The sequence below is a fragment of the Bubalus kerabau genome, chromosome 3, assembly GCF_029407905.1.
Source record: "Bubalus kerabau isolate K-KA32 ecotype Philippines breed swamp buffalo chromosome 3, PCC_UOA_SB_1v2, whole genome shotgun sequence".
Taxonomy (NCBI): domain Eukaryota; kingdom Metazoa; phylum Chordata; class Mammalia; order Artiodactyla; family Bovidae; genus Bubalus; species Bubalus kerabau.
Genome location: NC_073626.1, coordinates 179,859,767 through 179,881,592, shown reverse-complemented (window position 1 = coordinate 179,881,592; position 21,826 = coordinate 179,859,767). Strand labels below are relative to the sequence as shown.

At 53.1% G+C, this 21,826-nt stretch overlaps 1 protein-coding gene across 2 annotated transcripts in view; it reads left to right on the top strand.

Moving 5' to 3' along the window:
• WDTC1 (WD and tetratricopeptide repeats 1) overlaps positions 1-17,597 on the top strand; it is a 63,644-nt gene extending 46,047 nt beyond the window's left edge. The window contains exons 6-16 of one of the 2 annotated variants that reach the window (XM_055574007.1): positions 1,778-1,965; positions 4,020-4,202; positions 4,902-4,996; positions 5,370-5,485; positions 6,817-6,892; positions 7,508-7,613; positions 8,266-8,439; positions 11,483-11,718; positions 13,087-13,264; positions 13,901-14,093; positions 15,659-17,597. In XM_055574007.1, the coding sequence (XP_055429982.1) occupies positions 1,778-1,965; positions 4,020-4,202; positions 4,902-4,996; positions 5,370-5,485; positions 6,817-6,892; positions 7,508-7,613; positions 8,266-8,439; positions 11,483-11,718; positions 13,087-13,264; positions 13,901-14,093; positions 15,659-15,856 (1,743 nt within the window). In that variant the 3' untranslated portion in view covers positions 15,857-17,597. Of the gene's footprint in view, positions 1-1,777; positions 1,966-4,019; positions 4,203-4,901; positions 4,997-5,369; positions 5,486-6,816; positions 6,893-7,504; positions 7,614-8,265; positions 8,440-11,482; positions 11,719-13,086; positions 13,265-13,900; positions 14,094-15,658 lie in introns of both variants that reach the window. The other variant, XM_055574006.1, reaches the window with a different exon arrangement.
• Positions 17,598-21,826: the final 4,229 nt, after the last annotated feature.

Sequence of the window (21,826 nt, the reverse complement as noted above, 5' to 3'; positions counted from 1 at the left end):
TAATGCTTAGAGGTATTTGAAAAAGGCAAAATGGGCCTTCTGAGGATGTAATCAGTGTCCCAGCACTGAGGTATTCCTCACTGGGAACTTAAAGGAAATGACCTTTAAGGACATTTCCAGCCCTGAAATTCTATAATGGTGTATGTGAGAGTGAGGCTGTCCTTTGGAAAGCCTCACTCATCCAAGAAATCTTTTCCTGATTAATATCAAGACCAATTACAAGAAGCCTGAAGAGGAAGACAGATTCAAGAGCTCAAAACCAACTCATTTCCTTAATCAGAACTTCTTTTCCAGCTCTGACTCTCATCTACTGTTCCAAGGACCAAGCCTAGATTAATTTCTGTGATTTTTAATGGCAGGGAAATGCTGATTCACCTCCTGCATGATGACCAGAAACTGCTTTCGTCCCCTGAAAAGTGTTAGGCCTACTTTAAATCTGTGGGGTCAGATCAGGAGAAGGGACCTAAGCCATAATTTTGGCATCATAGAACACAAAATGTCGAGTTCAGAGACCAGAATTGGACAGTGGCCTTGATATTCCCTAATACTAAGACCTTGGGCAAGACCCTCAGCCTCATCTTCTATTATAAAAGGGTTTCTCTCCCTTCTGGTGATAAACCACAGATGTATTTAACCCACGAGCTCCCCCTAGTGGCATCTATAATGTAGGACGAGTAGGGCAGCAGCCACAAGCTCTTCCCAAGGGCTCTTGTTTCTGTTGGGAGTGGGGTGTATGTTGTTTCCAGACAGGATTAAAGATCACTAGTTGTCCCTAAAAATGATCAAATTCCATCTTTCATCTAGCCCTCATGCTGGTGAGCTATCAGAGAAGTGGATGTGGAAAGAGTGAATTTTTAGCTCAAGCCAGGTGGGACTTTAGTATTTTTAGACAAAATTTTAGTATTAATCAAAATTATGTTTGTGACTGTTTTGTCCTTGCCATATGTGATCTGGACCGTTCTGTTCTCAGCTTCATTGGAATGATGGTTGTCCTTCTGAATGATGGCCACATAGAGCTGAGCCTTCTGATGCTCAGCCCTTCCCCAAGGTCTGACTTCTGAGCCATTTCCAACACTGCCCTTATAAGGAGTGCTACTTGGAGCATCTTTGAACGGGTCCCGTTTTTCTTTTAGAATTACTTCCCAGAAGTGGTAGCTTTGGGTCAAAAGATAGAAATAGTTTTTATCTGTTACCTGTTGCCAGATTGTTCTCCAGAAATATTTGAACCAATTTAAAACACTCACTCTCTTAAAACATGAGGGACTTGTGTTTTAAGACTAATTTATTACTTAAACCCCAGGTTATTAAATAGTCATCATGAAGCATCTAGGAGTCAGACAGACTTGAATTTGAAACCAGTCCTGCTGAATGCTAGTGCCAAACCTCAATTTTAATGAGATTTTTATATTATGTTAATAAGATAAATCACGTACTCAATGTCTAGCACATGGTAAATGCTTAATAAATGGTAACAACTGTGATTATCATCCATTCAGCTCTTGGCCTGGGGAAGAATCAGAAGAACAGAGTTCCTTAGATAGTCCAGCTTGGCGTGGGTCAGGACCACTCTGGAAAATAAAGGTGTACACCCTGATTTTGACGGATAGGCCTACAGGCTGATGCTCAAGATCCAAAGTTCTCTTGGTGGATTGGCCTGGATGGGCTCCTTTTCTTATCTGCTGTGGAGAGGGGGGAAAGATGCTAGGATGCAGGCTAGTCTCCTTCCGGGGCCCATCCCTACCACCTGCCAACCTCTTCTTCAATCTCTCCCAAGCAGTTCCTGCCTCACGCTGGGGACCGCATCTTGATCACAGGGGCAGCTGACTCCAAGGTGCACGTCCACGACCTGACAGTGAAGGAGACGATCCACATGTTTGGAGACCACACAAACCGGGTGAAACGCATCGCCACAGCACCCATGTGGCCCAACACGTTCTGGAGCGCTGCTGAGGATGGGCTTATCCGGTGAGGCCCTGAGGCGGGGCGCCGGGCCTGGGCCTCCCCTGCTCCCGCTGCATGTGGGTTCCCCCCTCCCATCTGCCCTCCTGCTTCCTTCCACAGACCTGGCTCCTTCCCTCCAACAGAGGTCCAGCCTCATTGGCCTGCCCAGCACAGTTATCAGGGAACAGATACAGTGGGAACACTTGCTGACTCTGTTCTTCGCCTTCCTCACTTCTTGCCCTCTCCTGAGCTAGACAAGCCCACTGGCTTTCTCGCCGCCTTGCACACACAGTCTGCCTTCTCTGGCTTCCGCCCCTGCTGCCCCCTCTACCTGATTTTCTCAGCCCCAGCTCTCTCTCAGCTCTTCTCACCATAAGGAGACTGCCAAAGAGTCACCTCCTGAGAAGCACCTTCCCTGGCCACCCTCTGCCACAGGCCTTCCACCATTGTGTTTTGTCTCTGTGCTCTCACTGTATCCTCTATAGCTCTAATCACCATCTGGAGTTATTTATTTGCTGGTTCACTCTTTTGTCTGTGTCCCTCACTGAGTAGTAAACTGTCAACATTTTTGCCTGTCCTATCCTTGGTTGTGTCCCTAGAGCCCAGCACAGTGCCTGGCACACAGAGGCACATGATCCGTTTGCCTTGAACAGTCGGCCAGTGGGCATATTCTTGGGAGGGGGATCGCAGCCAGAAATGGTTAAGTGGCCTCTCCCCCTTTCCACTGACCTGCATCATCACACCTCTGCCTCTGCTTCCCTTTTTCTTAACATGGCCTCATTGCCTTTCTCTAACTCCTTTCTTCAAATATAACCTGAGAACTTTCCCCCTATCCCCACAATCTGCTTTAACTGCCTCCCTGAGGTCCCACGGGACTTGGTGCCCTCTCCCTTTTCACAAAGGACGAGGGGTATCTGAGTCATGGAGGAACGAGGACTCGGACCAAGTCAAGTCCTACCTCTGTCACTCGTGTCCAGGCAAGTCACTTCACCCTCAGACCTCAGTTTCCTCATCTGTAACAAAACCAGCATTTCAGGAAGAGCAGTCTGGTGAGGATGGCTGAGAAAGATAAGCGAACGACAAAGAGATTATTGCAGGTGTTTAGGTGGAGGTGGGTGAGCGCAGGGGTGATGCCCCTGCCGTTTTCTGGATGTGCCTGCATCCTAGAAGCAAAACAGGTCCCGGTAGAAGTGTGCTCGTGCTGGGTGGACGTTTTGGCCTCACCTTTACCATTGGTTCAGATGGTGAAGAATCTGTCTGCAGTGCAGGAGACCCGGGTTCGATCCCTGCTTTAGGAAGATCCCCTGGAGAAGGGAACAGCTCCCCACCCCAGTATTCTGGCCTGGAGAATTCCATGGACAGAGGAGCCTGGTAGGCTACAGTCCTTGGAGTCACAAAGAGTTGGACACAGCTGAGCGGCTTTCACTTTCCCTTTACCATCTGGATGGAACTCGGGCTTGTTCTGGGAGTTGGCATTTCTGGGAAGCTCATAGATGATCTCCAGATTCTCTTTCTGTCACCTCTGTACTTCTTTTGTTTCCTACAATAAACTAGGTTAAGAATAGAATTAAGAATTAGAATCAAGGAGCAGAGCAGAGTGGTTAACACAGTCTTCCCGGCTCTGCACCACCCCAGCTCTGCACTTGCTGCGGTGTCACCCAGGCAAGTTACTGCACTTCTTTGAACTTCTAGGGTGCCTGATGGTGTGAGAATTTAATCAGACAGCACCTGTGCAACACTTGGGAGCAATACTGGACACCAAGCAATGTCTCATGAACTGTTAATACTCAGTAATAATGGTACTTAGTGGCAATAATATTGATATCTGTTAAAAAAATAAGTAAAAGGGTTCAGTAGTATCTGCCTTAGGGAGTTCTGTTAGAATAAAAAGAATGTATGAGAAGCCTGCTACAGGTGCTTGGCACACAGGGCACTCAAGATATGGGAGTGGTTTTTGACATTCTTACTTACAAACAGATCCAGAACCCCTCCCAGTTCCCTTGTGCTCCAGGCCTCGGCTTCTCCCCTGCCCTGTGCCCACGGACGCAGCCCCCAACCCGCCGTGTCCTCTCCCACAGCCAGTACGACCTTCGGGAGAACAGCAAACACTCAGAGGTGCTGATCGACCTGACAGAGTACTGTGGCCAGCTGGTGGAGGCCAAGTGCCTGACCGTCAACCCCCAGGACAACAACTGCCTGGCCGTGGGGGCCAGCGGGCCCTTTGTGAGGCTCTACGACATCCGCATGATCCACAACCACAGGTAGGCACACACGACAAGTCCCTGGGAGCCTGCTACCCTGACCCTCGTTGCCAGGCCCTCTTCTCTTTGAGGTGGGTTTTTTTTTCATTCTGTGATTTTTTTTTAAATAATTCAATCCGGGTTTGTTTTTATGAGAAGTGTATTAAAGAAATTACTTTTACTCCATTACCTGAAAGAAATCCCTGTGTATAATGTCTTCTGTACATACGTAGTGTACGTAGTTACCATCTTACACATGTAAACTCCTTTATTTGTACATACAATTTTACTTTATTCTTTTCTTAAAAAAAAAAGTATACTCAGAACCTCCACAGAAGTCCCAGACTTGCGCGGCCCGCCAGTCTGGTTTTCAGTGGACTCCTGGGACAGGTGTGCGGACTTCTGGCCTGCGTTGCTTTCGTTTGTGGATTTGGGTGACTGTTGGTGCTCTTCACACACTACATGACTCAGAGTAGGCCACGAGCTTTAGCTTCCTCATCTATAAGATGGGAGTAACAGGGTGGCCACGAACCAAAGACGGGTAGGCAGGGCCACTGTGATGGCTGTGTCCACAGCTCTCTAGTTGGTTGACTTTTGGGGGTGCTCAGGTAAGGAAGAAAGGTACCTCTTCCTGACACAAACGGGTTTTTCCCGAGGAAGTGTGGTCCAGCCAGGAGTCCTGATCGGTATTATAACCTATTTTGTTTGCCTTGCCACCAGAAAAAGCATGAAGCAGAGCCCTTCAGCAGGTGTGCACACCTTCTGTGACCGGCAGAAGCCCCTCCCGGATGGCGCAGCCCAGTATTACGTAGCAGGTAGGGCTCACCCCAACTCTGGCCCTAAACTCTTGGCGGGGTGCTGATTGTCTCCAGAGCAGTGCAGGGAAGCAGTGGTGAGAGTCAGACAGACCTGGGTTTAATCCTGGTTACCACCCACCAGCTGTTACGTGACCTTTGGCAAATTTCTTACCCTGGAGGAATCTTAGTTTCTTTTCTGTAAAATGGGATTATGATGACTCAGTGAGATAGTGTTTAACAGTTGGCCCAGTTCATACAGTAAGGGCTCAACTCTTGGAGCTGCTTTTCTCAGGAAGATGATTGGTCACTGGTAAGGCTGACTTCTCACAACTCCTTGCCCCTTTTTGGAGGGACTGGAAGCCTCCCACTCGGGTAACTCTGTTCCCTGCAGGTCACCTGCCAGTGAAGCTGCCTGACTACAACAACCGTCTGAGAGTGCTGGTTGCCACCTATGTCACCTTCAGCCCCAATGGCACAGAGCTGCTGGTCAACATGGGAGGAGAGCAGGTATGGCTGGCAGCTCGAGGTGGCTCCTCCCCCTGCCCCCCGCCCCCATATCTGGCAGCCAGGGCTGTGTCTGCCACATCCACTACCATGAGGCAGACAAGAAGCCTCAGTGGAAATGACGTTACCGTGAAATACGGAAATGCCATGGCACCGTTGGAATTCCCAGAGAAGTACCCTGGTCTTGAGTGTAAGCTTTAGAACTGACAGACCTGTCTTTAGTCACTGGCCTTTTATTTATGAGCTGTGTGCTGTAACTTTGAACACCTCTCTTCATTTTCCTGAACCTTGGCTTCCTCATCTGCTGCTTCCCTAGGAGGAAATCCTGCGGCTCAGAGCTTGCAGCCAGGGTGCAGTTCAGGACCAGTTTTGGGAAGTGTTCTTTGCTAATGGCCGGTTGCTAAACCTTCTGTTGTTCTCAGTCAGGTTGTTTAATAAGCCTTGCATAAATTAATTTACTCTGCAAACACTCACTGAGTACTTACTCTGGGAGTAGCATTATCATAAACATGAGGGAGACCGGTGCAAAATATGATCCATGCTAGGCTGACGAGAGAGACATGGCAAGTAAAACAAACCATTGATGACATTTAAAGGCAATGTGTGATACAGGAGAAATGGGATATGGAGACTGGGTGAGCCCCCAAGTTCAGAAGAGGGCTCTGGATTCAGATTGCTGAGCCATCCCCTGGCTTAAAGGTAGTGTAAGGATAAGTGGGAGAGAGTCTAGCAGAGTGGTTCGGAGCCAAATAGGCTTGGTTTTAGGCGCTGGCTGTGCCACTTGCTGCTTTTATGGCCCTGGATAAATTAAACTCTGAGCCGACATTTCTTCTTCTGGAAAGGTGGCTGATAATAGTACCTTTTTGTGGTACTAAAGATGGTACTCATTTTGTGGTACTCATTTCTAAGATAAAATGAGAAAAGTCATATAAAACACTTAACAGAGGAGCAAAGTAAGGATTCAATACATGTTAAGTAATAATAGGTAATATTTATTGAGGGAAGTAACTAGCAATGTTACTTAGGGCAAATTGCTTCTCTTCTCTGAGGTTTCAGTTTTCCCATTTATAACACGAGATCACTGAGGCCCTTGTTGACCTAATACACATGTGATTCTAAGGAATGACAGTATTTTAAGCCATCCACCCCTAGGGCCAGGCCCTGGGAGGATTTTCCTGCCTGAGGTTTGCTCCATGAAGCACCCCATCCTGGGTCACTCGGTGGTTCCCTGCTCAACACTCAGCTGCATTCCTGAGAGCCGCCCAGGCCTCGCTCCTAGCCCGGCCACGTTCTTGCCTCACAGTGTCCATCTTCTCTTGACCCCTGCGCTCTAGGTCTATTTGTTTGACCTGACTTACAAGCAGCGGCCGTACACCTTCCTCTTGCCTAGAAAATGCCACTCCTCAGGGGGTAAGTTCTCCCTGCCCAGCTCCTTCGGGGCATCTCTGCTGGGATCGTGAGTGTGCGCTGCCTCTGCTGGGCAGCCTGCCCCTTACCTTGCACTGTGGCTGTGATCCTCCGGAAGGAGCAGGTTCTCTGAAATAGCACTGTACAGTAAGAAGGAAGGGAATCCCAGGTCAGAGAGCTCTGTAAAAACGGGTTTGCCTCACAGGCCTTTTCACTTCCTTCAGAAAAAGAAGGTTCTTCCCATGGCTTGGCTCTTGAGGACCTGAAGTAGTTGTGCCCTCCCCTGCCATCCTAGACCAGTCTCCTCAGAGATTCTTCCTGGGGCCTGCAGTTGATTTAGGCACCTCCTCACCCCCCTGCTTTTAGGCATCCCCCCAGCCAGATAATGCCAAGTTGAAGTTATGTCCCTCTCTAGCCAGCAGAGGGCGCACAGTCTTTCTTTATGTGCTTGCGGGTCTGCCTGTCAGAACTTGCTTTCTGGGAGTGGATCTACCCTGGGAGGGATAGCCCTGCCGTCCAGCCGTCAGATCCCCGGATGGAAGCTGGAGGGCTGCTGAGGAGAAGTGAGGACTGCCTCCTAAGTTGTTGCTGTTCCTTTCTAACCACCCCCGCCAGAAGTTCAGAATGGCAAGATGTCCACCAACGGTGTGTCCAACGGCGTGTCCAATGGCCTGCACCTTCACAGCAATGGCTTCCGGCTGCCAGAGACTAGGGGGCATGTCAGGTAAGGCCAGCCTGACTTGGGGCACAGAGGCTTCTGGAATGTGGCAGTGGTCCCCATGCCACCTCCGCCTGGTGGGACTCCAGTCGTGCTCCAGCGGAAGCTCTGGTCTCTTGGTGCCAGTAGCTGGGGTCAGGACCCAGGGGCTAGCACCTTTTAGCCCTGGGCTCCCTCCTAAAGGGTCCCGCACAGACAGGCCTCCCCCGTTGTGTTTTCTCCATTCATAGCATCTTCACGCCTCTTTCACTGCCAGGCCCTGAGCTCAGCTTTCGATATAGAGGTGCCCAGGTCCTCTAGCCCTTGAGAGAAACCGCTCTATGGAGAGATCCATGGGTGGGACTTGGACGGTGACAAAGTTCAGTTCGGCATAGAGGCCGGAGGCGTCAGCTACTTTCATGCCTAGTTTGATGAAGAATGTCTAGGACAACTTCATTTCTGCCGCTCTGTTTTTTTCACTGGCACAAAGCATCTGGAATTGTGGCCATTGACCTGCCACAGTTACCCAGGCCAAGGGTGGGAGTGGTGTCCTCTTTCAGAAGACAGTGCAGATCTTAGGGACCAAGAAAACCGGAGAGGCCTCCAGGCAGAGCCACAGACGTCCTGAGGGGCTGCTCTGACCTTCCTTGGTTGGCCTGACACTCTGCTTCCCCCGTAGCCCCCAGGTAGAGCTGCCCCCATACCTGGAGCGGGTGAAACAGCAAGCCAATGAGGCTTTTGCTTGCCAGCAGTGGACCCAGGCCATTCAGCTTTACAGCAAGGCCGTGCAGAGGGCCCCTCACAACGCGATGCTCTACGGGAACCGAGCGGCTGCCTACATGAAGCGCAAGTGGTGAGTGGGCCTGATGGGACCAAGTTGCTGAGGCATCCAGGGGCAGTAGCAGTGCCATCCTGCCGCCCCTCAGGGCATGTTAGGCCCAGGCCTCTTACCAGTTCCTGGTTGGTGGTGGGCAGGTGCCTGACCTGTTGGTCAGGAAGCCTCAAACACCAGGAAAGCTCACAGTTAAGTGGAACATGTTCACAAGTAGCTTCAGCATGTTAGTGCTGTGGTTGCTGGAAGTAGGAATTGGGAGAGTGGTTAATCCCAGTCCTTGGAGAATTGGGCCTTGAATCGGACTTTTAAAGGGGCAGTAGAATCTTGCTAGATGGAAATGAGGCCCTGGTGAATTCAGTTGCTATCTGTTTGAAGTGATTGTGCAGCACCTTGACCTTGGGGTTTGCTGTCCTATGCTCTTGGACCCTTTGGACCAAGCACAAGTAGGATCGTAGACATCTGAAGCTGGCTGTGGGTCTTGTTGTGTGGTAGTGGCCAGTGGTAAGGGAGCAGGTCCATATCCTGAAGAACCCTTTATCTTTGAAGACCACCAGGGCCCCCAGCCCTTCCGACTGCAGCACCAGCAGGCAAGCAGGCAGGCAGACCCCATCCCCCAGCCAGGGCCAGGATGGGAGATGGATAAAGCTGGGCCCACAGCCATTTCTGCTCCGTCTGGCATCCGTCGGCTCTGCCCAGACAGACAGGCCAGCTGGTGTGCCATCGTCTGGCTGCAACTCGGCAGGCCAGAGAGGGAAGCTTAAGAAACCCACCCAAGTCAGCAGGCTGGTGGATGGGGGTTTGGGAAGATGCTGCCCCCACAGGCCTTAGCTCAGACATCAGGAGTTGGCCAAGGGCTCAGATGGCAGCCAACCCCAGGAGATGACAGTTGGGGGGCCCTCCTGAGGTGTTTTGCCCCTCTTTTCCAGCAGGTAGGTAGAATGCAGTGGTCTTCATGCAGGCTCTAGGCTGAGAGCGCTCTCCTGCATTTTTGCTGAGAGGGACTGATGATTTCCCAGTCCACAGTACCCTTAACGTCTTCTCTGAGTCCCTACTATGCACTGGGAACTAGAGACACAAAGTTCTGTCCCTCCGAGTTCCTGTGCTCCAGGGCGCACAGCCTCTGGAAAGAGGATAAAGAGGTGGGCATGGTCCATCACCGAAGAGGCAGGAAGCAGTGAGTCTTTGAAGGGTCAGGTGAAGTGCCATGGGCAGAGGAAAAGTCGGGTCACTGTACCTGGGGATCAGGGAGCATCGGGAAGACGGGAAGACGTAGTGTCTGCTTTCAGTGTGGGCAGGCTTAGACAGGAGAGGGAAGGGGGAGGGGACTGTGGGGGAAGGACATTCCCAGAGAGATGAAACGGTGTGAACAAAGGCGTGGGGGTGGGGGACTGACTGAAGAGCTTGTTTGCAGAACAACAAATCCATTTGGCTGGAGCAGAGGGTTCGGGAAGGGACTGGCAGGAGATGAGTCTGTGAGGTAGCCTGGGGCCAGCCTGGGAAGGACTTGGAATGCAGAGCGGTGGCGTTTTGGCCTCGATTCAGTGGATGATGGGCAGCTACTGAAGAGTTTCGAGCAGGAGAGGGAGGTGTTGAGGGCTGTCTTTTCAGGGAGATTGAGCTGGCAGCAAGTCCGGATGGGTGCGCCCTGGGGCCAGCCTGCTCTCTCCCCATCCCCACGTGCCTGCCAGTGACCCCTAGAATGTCACGTTCTGTCCCAGGCCAGTCTCCCCAGGGCGGCCATCTGCTCCTGGATGCGGTGGGAGCTGTCGCCCTCTGGCTCCTGGCTGCTTTCTGGTCTGGCTCTCCCCGGGAGTTCTGAGGGGCACCTTGCAGGCGGTAATTGGGTTTCCGAAGCGCGCCTGCTCCTCCGTCACAGCCGCTCGTTCTGACGCAGCCGCGCCGTAGGGACACTCTGTCTCCTGCCCGCCTCCGCACTGCCGAGCCTCTTGTCCCTGGTCTGAGCAGGCTGCTCTGAGCACCGGTGCTCCCTCTGGGTGCTGTAGGAGGGAGGGTCAGGAGCACAGCTCCAGCGTCGGACCTGCCCTGGCCCCCTCGCACAGGGGCTGTGAGCTGCGCCTTGGTGGGGAGGCCATCAGCTCGGGGCCGGGGAGGTGGCGGGGGCGGGGGGCCTGCTTCTTAACACAAGTGGGTCCTAGGCCCACCTCACCCCAGCAGAGGGGAAAAACGGAGAAGTGGATCCCGTGAGGGCAACTGGCTCTCCAGTTGAGAGGTGGGGCTGTCTGTGGACCTGGGCAGATGTGTATTCTATACTCCTGCACAGGGTGGGAGGAGGAGGGGCTTCTTCTCTGACCTTCCCCACCCCCCAAAATCGTTCCCACTTCCCCACATCCGTGCTTCGGGAGTTTGGAGAAGTTAGTGTGGACGATTCGCAGCTCCTGTGGCCTATGCCCACCCCCACCCCCGCCATCCGCTTCCAGAGAAGTGACTCTGCCAGACTGTCGGGCCCCATCCTCCAGCCCCTGGAGGTAGAGGCCACAGCTGCTGTGGATCAGTCAGCCAGGACAGAGGGGGGCCTGGCTGAGGACTTGATGCCTGCGGGTCAGACCCTGAGTCCCCAGCCTGACACTTCTGGCTTCACCGGACCACAGAACTGTCCTTGAGGGCCCCCTGCCTCAGACCTGGCTTTGAAGGCCAGCCGGGGGGATCTGAGGAGGTGGGTGGAGGAAGGGAGAAGGAGGGCCTGGGGAGCCTGAGGCGGGCAAGATGCCAGGCCTTCTGCTGCAGAGCTGCGGGTGCCTGGGGTGAGCGGGCGCACAGTTGCACTCTGTGTCCAGCAGAGGGCAGCCCGACACTGGTTTTTGCCTCATGCCCACCCTCTACCTGCCAAGACGCCGGGGTTCCTGGCTTGCCTCCTAAACATACTCTGCCTCCTAGAGAGCAAGTCCTGGGCTGAACCAGGATTCTCTCCATCCCCAAATACCCTTGCCCTGAGATTGCTCAAAGGTGGGCTGGGGTGGCCGCAGGACGCGACGAGACTGAATGGGGACTCCCTGCCTGCCACGGGGCCCCACCTCCAAACCACACTCCCCTGCCTTCCCAGGGATGGCGACCACTACGACGCCCTGAGGGACTGCCTCAAGGCCATCTCCCTAAATCCATGCCACCTGAAGGCGCACTTCCGCCTGGCCCGATGCCTCTTTGAGCTCAAGTACGTGGCTGAGGCCCTAGAGTGCCTGGATGATTTCAAAGGGAAGTTCCCGGAGCAGGCCCACAGCAGCGCCTGTGACGCACTGGGACGCGACATCACGGCCGCCCTCTTCTCCAAAAGTGATGGCGGTAAGTACAGCGCGCTGAGGACGCGTTGCTGTCCCTGTCCGTTGGAGATGCTACGTGACATTCTGGGGAGGACATAAGTTCTGAGACTGGAGAGGCCTGGGCTCACGCGGATTGAGAACCACGTGACCTTGAGACAGTCCCTTGGTCTCTTTGAGACAAGGATTAGCAATAGCGTTTAAGGCACATGGTGTAGTTCCCCCAGGCTCAGGAGAGGAGTCGGCTGAGCTAGGCCATCCTCTCCTGTCATGGACAGGGCCTTGGCCATTCCGCTGGGATCCGAGCTCCAGCTAGTTGGCTAGAGTGCACTTGCTCCAGATGGCGTGGGTGCAGGAGAGACAGCACACAGGGCAGTGGTGAGGCCCCAGGCACAGGTATGGGGCCTCGGTTCCAGTCTCAGCTCTGCCATGTGGAACCGGGAGACTTTGGGCAGAGCACAGCCTCTCTGAACCTGCTGGCTTATTTGTACAGTGTGTTGAAGGGCCTTCCCTGCTCCTCTGGGTAGCGCTGTAGAGCGAGCCAAGTAACTGCAGTCGGTAAACGTGAGAGGGGAGCTCACTGGGGGCAGACATGCAGCTTCCTCTTCTGCTCTGCAGCATATTGGACCACAGATTGATCCATCTGTCTGGGTAGTGCCAGGCACTGTGCTATGTCCTGGGAATACATCTGGGAACAAGTCAGATGGAATTTCTGTCTTCATGAATCTATAGCTTGGGAAGGGACTGAGCAATGAAGGAGAAGCAAAGAAGACCCCAGGGGCCTGATAGGGTGCAAGTGCAGGGGGAGGGCTTGAAGGCAGCCTGGGGTTCTTGAGGGAGACGTTCAGGCGGAGATCTTGAAGCTGGGGAAGAGGTGACTAGGCACAGAGTGTCGCCAGAGGTGAAGCGTCTGGTAGAGGGACCAGCGCGTGCCAAGGCCCTGAGGCAGGCAGAGACAAGGCACTGAGAGAGCTGGTGTGATTGTACCGAGGCGCGTAAGCAGCCCACCAGGACCCAGGCTGACTTGTCTTCCAGGGCGGGAGGGCTAGAAAAATCACCCGCTCAAGGCTCTCTTGGCAGCGCTTTGCCTTCCCCTCCCTGCCGCTCACCTCCACAGCAACAGACCTTAGGGCCGTGCATCCTCGGGGCTTCCAGACATTATTCAGGGACCTAAGCCAAGGCCCTCCTGGCATCAGCGGTCTCCTCTTGAACACCCTCAAGGGCAGAATGCACAGATGCCTCTTTTTCACAGTTGTTCCCAGCTTTTCAGGGTAGTAGGAGAGAGATAGCCCTTCATGGCTTACTACTTGGACGGAGAACAGGATGAAGGGGAGGAAACGGGGAGCGGGGGAGAGATGGGCAGGACTCTCACGGTCCCTGTTCTCTGCTCCAGAGGAGAAGAAGGGAGCAGGCGGTGGCGGCGGCCCCGTCCGCCTCCGCAGCATGAGCCGCAAGGACTCCATCTCCGAGGACGAGATGGTGCTGCGGGAGCGAAGCTACGACTACCAGTTCCGCTACTGTGGCCACTGCAACACCACCACGGATATCAAGGAGGCGAATTTCTTTGGCAGGTCTGAGGCCCTGAAGAGGAGGGGGAGGGCCTAGCCTGGTTGGCAGCAGGAGGTTGCGGGTGGCATGGGGACCTAGGCTTTCAGAAGTCTCAGATCCCAGCTCTGTGCCCTTGGGCAGAGGGCTTCACCTCTGTGAGCCCCCATCACCCCCAGCCCTCCTCTATAGATGACATACTATCTTGGGTAGGTGAGATCCATGAATATGAGTCAAGCATCTCCAGCAAGATCCCTTCTAAATATCAGCAGTGTGTTGGGGGCAGGTGTGCTGTGGGATCTGGGGGTCTGGATCCAGAGAGGCTAGGACTACTGAGGAAAGGCTGAGGCAGGAGAGTTCCCAGAGATCCCTGAGAGGCAGGATCTGATCCTGGCACCCAGGGGGCTTATGACGCACTTTGAGGGAGAGTAAGTTAGAGGGACCTCGGCCGTCTGTGACCCCAAGGTTAGAACAGTTGGACAGTGACACGACTCTCCAGTGTGGAGAGGATTCTCGTGTGCGTGGGAGTTCTGAGTCGGGTGAAGACTCCAGAGTTCAGGGGGCTGAGTGGCTCCAGGCTTCCCTGCCCCCCCTTTCCCTCAGCCATGCAGCCTGCGGGCCATCCCCCCACCTGACCTCCCTGCCCTTTGCCCCTCTGCCAGCAACGCTCAGTATATCGTCAGTGGCTCTGACGATGGCTCCTTCTTCGTCTGGGAAAAGGAGACCACCAACCTGGTCCGCGTGCTGCAGGGCGACGAATCCATCGTCAACTGCCTGCAGCCACACCCCAGCTACTGCTTCCTGGCCACCAGCGGCATCGACCCTGTTGTGCGGCTCTGGAACCCCCGGCCAGAGGTGAGGGGGCGGGCAGGGTGGCAGCAGCCAAGCCGGGAGGAAAGAAGCCTGACGCTCTGCGAGGCCTCCAGCTGAGCTCGTGTGGGGCGGGAAGGGAAAGGAATCATAGCCTCACAGAGGCAAGGGGCTTCCGGGGAGGAGCTCTCTCCCCAGGGGTCCAAGCTGCATCAGGGCGGGAGCCAGCGAGTTCTGAAAGCTCCAGATGAAGCGGGCAAGTCCAGGGGCATATCCATGAGCCAGGTGTGAAGGTGAGCCTCACACCCGGGAGGCAGTGGCCCGGTAACTGGGCCCGGGTGCGGGAGGGTAGGGAGGTCACCCGCCCCGCCCCAACACCAGCTCCCAGATCGGCACCTCCCTCAGTGCCCTGTCCCTCGCGTCCCTCTGCGTCATGTCCCCCAGAAGCCCTGCAGAGGCCAGTGCCTCAGGCACACGGGCAGTGCATAGGCTTTGGAGTCTGATGGCCCTCAGTTTGAATCCTGGTCCCTTCACTTAGGCCTGAGGGGCTCAACCCAGGTTTTTATCATCTGTATATCAGAATGGGCATGACAGCAGCACCTCAGAAGGCTACTTTGAGGATTAAAGAAGTGATGCCTGTGATGTGTCTGGTCCACGGGGACACAGGGACAGTACGGGTAATCAGGTGGGCTGGCCTGAGGCCTCCCCGGCTCTCTGCCTACCTCCTCTCCCTTCCCAGCTGGTAAAACAGAAGTCAAGAGGTGGATCTAATTCCAGAGGCAATTTCCTATAAATTTTAAGACCTTTCCTTGAGGGACGAGTGGCAGCAAAAGAACGGGGTGGGAGAGCTGTGTCTGCACCCCCCCCCCCCAGGGCTTGGTATCTGTGCCCTGCACCCAGGGTATGGTATCTGTGCATCCCCCCCAGGGTATGGTATGTGTACACCCCCAAGGGTGTGGTATCTGTGCCCCCCCCCCCAGGGTATGGTATCTGTGCACCCCCCCCAGGGCATGGTATCTGTGCACCCCCCCCCCAGGGCATGGTATCTGTGCACCCCCCGCCAGGGTATGGTATCTGTGCACCCCCCCCCAGGGTATGGTATCTGTGCACCACCCCCCAGGGTATGGTATCTGTGCACCATCCCCCAGGGTATGGTATCTGTGCACCACCCCCCAGGGTATGGTATCTGTGCACCCCCCGCCAGGGTATGGTATGCGTGCCCCGCACATGCTGGGGCAAGTCCACCCTTGTCCATGTCCATGCACCCCGCCCCCCGCTATACTCTGTGTGCTCTTCACTTTCCAGTGTGGGCCCACCAGAAGACGTTCTGGTGTGTGTACCCCCTGGTGTAGATCCCACTGTGTGACCGTGTGCCCCCACCCCCAGTGTAGTGCGTCATCCCCCTCACATGTATCCTGGCGTCTGTCTGTCCTTCCATCCATCCACGTACATCCCAGGACGCGTTTCCCCTGCACCTGGGCACCCATGGGTACACCCACACACACGCCCTGGTATGTACATGCCCCTCCACACACACAGCTCAGTCTGTGTGTACTTCCCCTGCTCACAGATCCCCTGTAAGCGTGCCTCCCCCGGCTCCCCTCCCGCAGAGTGAAGACCTCACAGGCCGAGTTGTGGAGGACATGGAGGGCGCCTCCCAGGCCAACCAGCGGCGCATGAACGCGGACCCGTTGGAGGTGATGCTGCTCAACATGGGCTACCGGATCACAGGCCTGAGCAGTGGGGGTGCAGGGGCCTCTGACGACGAGGACAGCTCGGAGGGCCAGGTGCAGTGCCGGCCCAGCTAGGCCCTCCCAGCCCCGGGCCCAGCCCCCGCCATTGGCTGCATCCTCCGCCCCGGGCAGGAGGTCAGGGGGTTCTGTTTTGGTTTGTCTTCCCCGTCCCCCCATTTTTTTTTTTTTTTTTTTTCATTTTTCCCCGTTACATTTGTTAGTTTGGCATTGCGGGCGGGGATTGCTACAACTTGCTGGCTTTTGGACTTTTGGGCAGTTGCCCCTTGACTGGCCCCAGCCGTGAGCAGACGAGCAGGGGGGAAGCCCCTCCATCTCCTCTGACCCCACCTCCCACCTCCATGTCCCTGAGGGCTCTGGCCTGCCTCAGGTGGGGAGGCCAGGGCTGCCGCTGTCTGCGGGAACTGCCCCACCCTTCGGCTGGCAGCAGGAGTGGGGTGGAATTGGACAGGCTGGCCTTGGCCTGTTAGCATTCTTGCTCCTGACGGCGAGGCTGGCTCCCTCCTGGTCTTCAGGGAATGTTCTAGAAAAGGACAGGGTGCCCCCAATCCCTGCAGAGCCGCTGTGTCAGGGTGGAAACAGAAGTGAGGAGGGAGCCCTGGAGTGGGCATGGTCAGGCCACTTCCTCCTGGCAACCCAATGTCCTTTCCCTCTCCCCCCTCCGCCCCTGCTGGACCCCCCAAGCACGGGCGCTGGGTCCTTGCTGTGCCCGCACGCCCTCACCGGCCCTCTGGGGGCTCAGCCTCTCCCACGGGCCCTGGCAGTGGGCAGGGGCACCACACCATTCCCCGCCCACCTGTGCCAGCCCTTCTGCACTCTGGGGGGGGCCCCCTCTCCTCCCTTGGGCGCTCTTCGGCCTCACTGTGACCTTTCTGCCAGAGCTCCCAGCCAGGCCTCCTCTCGCTGAGATGGCACTCCCTCCCACCCCCCACACGCTGAGCCGCCACAAAGACCAAAGAAGTGATGGCTTTTCTCTGTCCCCTGCTGCTCTGGGGGGAGGGGGTGGGTCTCCTGAGCCCTGGGATGGAAAGTCCCTAACTCGGCCCCCTCCTCAGCAGCCCAGAGCTCTACACTGGATGCAGCGGTTCCCCCAGCACCCCACCACTCCCCCCCAGGCCTCGCTCTTGGTCCCCTTGGCTCTCAGCTCCCCTTGGCGCTCCCTGGGCTCCAGCTTCCAGCTGCAGCCTCCCTCCACCCTGCTCCCTCCCTCCGCCCTGTCTCTGCCAGGTGCCTCCTCTCAGTCAGGCTTCAGAGAAGCCCTGGAGACAGCAGGGCCATGTTAAAAGCTTTTTCACAGTTTTAAGAAGATGGGGGTGGGGGTGGGGTGGTAAGGATAGTGGTGGGGGGTCTGGCACCATCTCGTCATTGCTTTAATCCCAGCGACACAGGTGGCAGCCTCTCCCCCTTCCTCTCCCCCACCATCGCCCTCCCCACCCCTCTCTCCTAGCTTGGTAATGAAGTATATTTATTGGTGAAGGAAACAGCTGCTGCTGCTTCTGCTGCTGCTGGGACTCGCTCCCCTGTCTCTTCTCCACGACCTTTCTCCAGCCGGGAGGGGAGAGCCGGAGCGCTGAGGCTGGGCCTGGGGCCCAAGGACTAGCAGGGGCCCCTTTGCTTTCCTGTGTTCCAGCCACCCGCCATTTCCTCCCTCCCTGCCTCCTGCCTGCCCAGCCTGGGCCCTGCCGTGTGGAGAGACACAGAAGCCTTACTGTCCTCTGGGGGCAGGAGCCGAGCCTTTTTGTTGCTCCGCTCCCAGGAGAGTGAGGGTGACGCAACTGATTAAAACCATTTTGTTCTAGGTGTGGCTGGTGGCATTTGTGGGTTGCCCATGGGTCTGGGGGAAAGGGAGAGAATTTCATCTCCGTAGCTCCGTGACTCTTGAGTAACCACACCTCTGCCGGGTGGAATGAGGCCTGCCTTGGAGCGTCCCTGTGGACCGTGGCCACCAGCCCGGCAGGACCAAGTGCAGAGCCTGGCCCTGGTAGCCGTGATTTGCGATAATCAGCTTTCGTTATCTGGGCTGTCTTCTCATCTGTAAAGTAAGGGGGGTGAAGTCTTAGTGGTTTTCCAGACTTTTAAAATCACAACCCAAACAAATATACATCTTACATTGTGACCCAAGATACCCATGCTAATTTGTATGCATATAATGAACATAAGTTTTACATAATAACACTAAGCCTTGCTACATGCAATGTGTTCTAGTTACCATTCTATTTTATGAAGGAGGGGAAAAAAATGCTGTCTAGAACCCACTAAATTGATTTCAAAATCTGTTGTTTCTTGATGGGCCCTAGATTAGAGGGTTTCTTACACCAAAGGTTCCCAAACTTTCTCAGCTCACTGAACCAATAGTGCCTCAGTAGTTTTTACCTGGACCCCCTAAGCCGAAAGAAATACCTAACATTTCAACATATTAGTTAAGCCAAGATCACTTAAGAATTTATGTCCTGGGCTTCCTTGGTGATCCGGTGGTCAGGAATCCGCCTGCCAAAGCAGGGGACATGGGTTCAATCCCTTTTCTGGGAAGATCCCACATGCCACAGAGCAGCTAAGCCCGTGTACAACTACTGAGCCCAGCCAGCCACAACTGCTGAAGCCTGTGTGCCTAAAGCCTGTGCTCCACAGCAAGAGAAGCCACCAAAATGAGGAACGTGTGCACTGTGACTAAACAGCAGCCCCAGTCATTGCAACTGGAAAAAGCCCATGCAGCAACGATGACCCAGTGCAACCAAAAGTAAATAATAATCTTAAAAAAAAAATTGTCCCACCAAGTTAGTCATTAAAGAATACACAAAAGAGAAAAAAAGTGAAAAAAAAAAACATATCAGAAGAAACTATTTCATTCTTAATAACTACAGTAACTACTGGAATCGGTGTGCTTGTTGGGTGCTGTAAAACTTGTCAGACTTTCTTTTCTAATCAGATTGGACGCCACCACCCTCATTTCGTGTTCCACAGTGACTTTCATTTACTTTGTATCTCAGCAACCTCTAAAAACTCAGCTTCTCAAAGATGACATAATCAAAGGAATGTAGTGGAGTCTAAGGATAAAACTGAACCACCCTGAGCTTGAAGTTCTCTCAGTAGCCAACAGATGCTAAGTAACTCTAAATTTAAAATATCCTTCTGTGCTCCTGTGACTTGACTGTGGCACCCTAAGGTACCCTGATGCACAGTTTGGGAACTGTGGGTCAGTACTGTAGGAACAATAGTTTCACCACTGAGATTTTGTGGTTATTCTGTTTGTACATTTGGAAAGAACCAGGCTGAGGCCAGCAGGGTGTACTCAGTTTAGTACAGGAGACAGGGAAGAGATTCTGTCAGAAGCACAATAGGTGATGTCATGAAGCCGGTGCTTATCATTCCTCTGTATTCCCAAACTGATGCTGCTTTAGCACGTTTCCAGACTATGCAAGGAAGGGGTGATATACCAGATTGAGGGACTAGGGCAGAGTCCCAGGTGCCCTCATGGAGCCTGAGTGACTCAGTTCAGCTGCATGGTAGAGGATGGAGTCACCCATGGACTTCAGGGGCAGCCAAACTGGGGAGGACTCCCTGTGCTTGACTGCAGGGATTGCAGGCTTGGTCCTGCGAGCAGGGATTAGCCATTGGAAGACTTCACCAGGAGCTCCATCTCATTTGGAATTGGTACATTTAAAAAAAAACAACTTTTTTTTAGAGCAGTTTAAAGCTTACAGAAAATTAAAAAGATAATACAAAGTCCCATATACCCCCCTCTCTCCCTGACTCCATTTCCCCTCTTATTAACATCTTGCATCAATGTACATTTGTTACAATTAATGAACCAATGTTGATACACCATTAATAACTAAGGTCCATAGCTTATATTGAGGTTCACTCTTTGTATTGTACAGTTTGATGGGTTTTGACATATACATAATGTCCGGTATTCACACTGTGAAAAACAGTTGCACTGCCATAAAAATCCCCTGCCCTCTACCTATTCAGTCCTTACCAGCACACATACAAAAAAAGAAAAAAAGTAAGTACTAAGTACATATATGCTTCAGTTCAGTCACTCAGTCGTGTCCGACTCTTCGCGACCCCATGAATTGCAGCATGCCAGGCCTCCCTGTCCATCACTAACTCCCGGAGTTCACTCAGACTCACGTCCATCGAGTCAGTGATGCCATCCAGCCGTCTCATCCTCTGTCGTCCCCTTCTCCTCCTGCCCCCAATCCCTCCCAGCTTAGTACCTACTAAGTATGTACCAGCAAAATATACACAAGATATTTATGAGGAAAACTACAAAATCATGATGAGTGAAAACAAGGGAAATCAGAATATGTGAAGAGATATTCCATGCTCATACATAGGAAGCCTCTATTAATAATAAAGATGTCATTTCTTCCCAACTTGGGCAGTGAAATCTCAACCAAAATCCCAGCAGATTATTTCATGACTATCCACAGGCTTATTCTAATGTTTCTATGGAGAGACAAAAGACCCAGAATAGCCAACACAGGTAACAGAGAGAAAGAACAAAGTCAGAGGACTGACACTATCCAACCTCAAGACTTATCATAAAGCTACAATAACCAAGACAGTGTGGCATTTGTGAAGGAAAAGACAAATGAGTGGAATGATCTAGGGATCCCAAAAGTAGATCCACACAAATATAGTCAACTGATCTCTGACCAAAGAGCAGAATCAACTCAATGGAGAAAGGAAAGCAACCTTTGCAACAAATGGTGCTGGAACAACTGGATATCTCCTTGTGTGGGTGCGTGCTAAGTCGCTTCAGTCATGTCTGACTCTGCAGCCCCATGGACTGTAACCTGCCAGGCTCCTCTGTCCATGGGATTCTCCAGGCAAGAACACTGGAGTGAGTTGCCATGCCCTCCTCAGGGAATCTTCCCCCACCTAGGGATCAAACTCACGTCTCTTGTGTAGCCTGCATTTTGGTGGGTGGTTCTTTACCACTAGAGCCACCTGGGAAGCCCAGCATCTACATGCCCCACCCAACCCCCCAAAAAAAGGATCTAAGCACTGAGTACACTGTCCATAAAAATTAACTCAAAATTGATCCTAGAACTAAATGTAAAACATATCAATAAAACTCAGAAGACCACATAGGAGAAGATCTAAGTTTGGCAACATGTATTTAGATACAACATTGAAAGCACAACCCATGAAAGAAAAAATTGATAAACTGGACTTCATCAAAACTCCTGTTCTATGAAATCACTGTTAAGAGAATGAAAAAGACAAGCCAACAATTAAGAGAAAATAAACGAATTTTTACAACTCAACAATATGAAACAAGCACCCCAATTTAAAAATGGGCAAAATATCTGAATAGACACCTCACCAAGGAGAATATACAGATGACTAGTAAGCACAGAAAAGCTGTCCAGCATTATGTCACTTCAGTTTAGTTGCTAAGTTGTGTCCGACTCTTTGCGACCCCATGAACCGCAGCATGCCAGGCTTCCCTGTCCATCACCAACTCCCAGAGTCTACCCAAACTCATGTCCATTGAGTCAGTGATGCCATCCAACTATCTCATCCTCTGTCATCCCCTTCTCCTCCCGCCCTCAATCTTTCCCAGGATCCGGGTCTTTTCAAATGAGTCAGCTCTTTGCATCAGGTGGCCAAAGTATTGGAATTTCAGCTTCAACATCAGTCCTTCCAATGAACACCCAGGACTGATCCTTTAGGATGGACTGGTTGGATCTCCTTGCAGTCCAAGGGACTCTCAAGAGTCTTCTCCAACACCACAGTTCAAAAGCATCAATTCTTCTGGGCTCAGCATTCTTTATAGTCCAACTCTCTCATCCATACATGACTACTGGAAAAACCATAGCCTTGACTAGATGGACCTTTGTTGACAAAATAATGTCTCTACTTTTTAATATGCTGTCTAGGTTGGTCATAACTTCCCTTCCAAGGAGTAAGCATCTTTTAATTTCATGGCTGCAGTCACCATCTGCAGTAATTTTGGAGCCCCAAAAAATAAAGTCAGACTCTTTTCCATTGTTTCCCCACCTATTTGCCATGAAG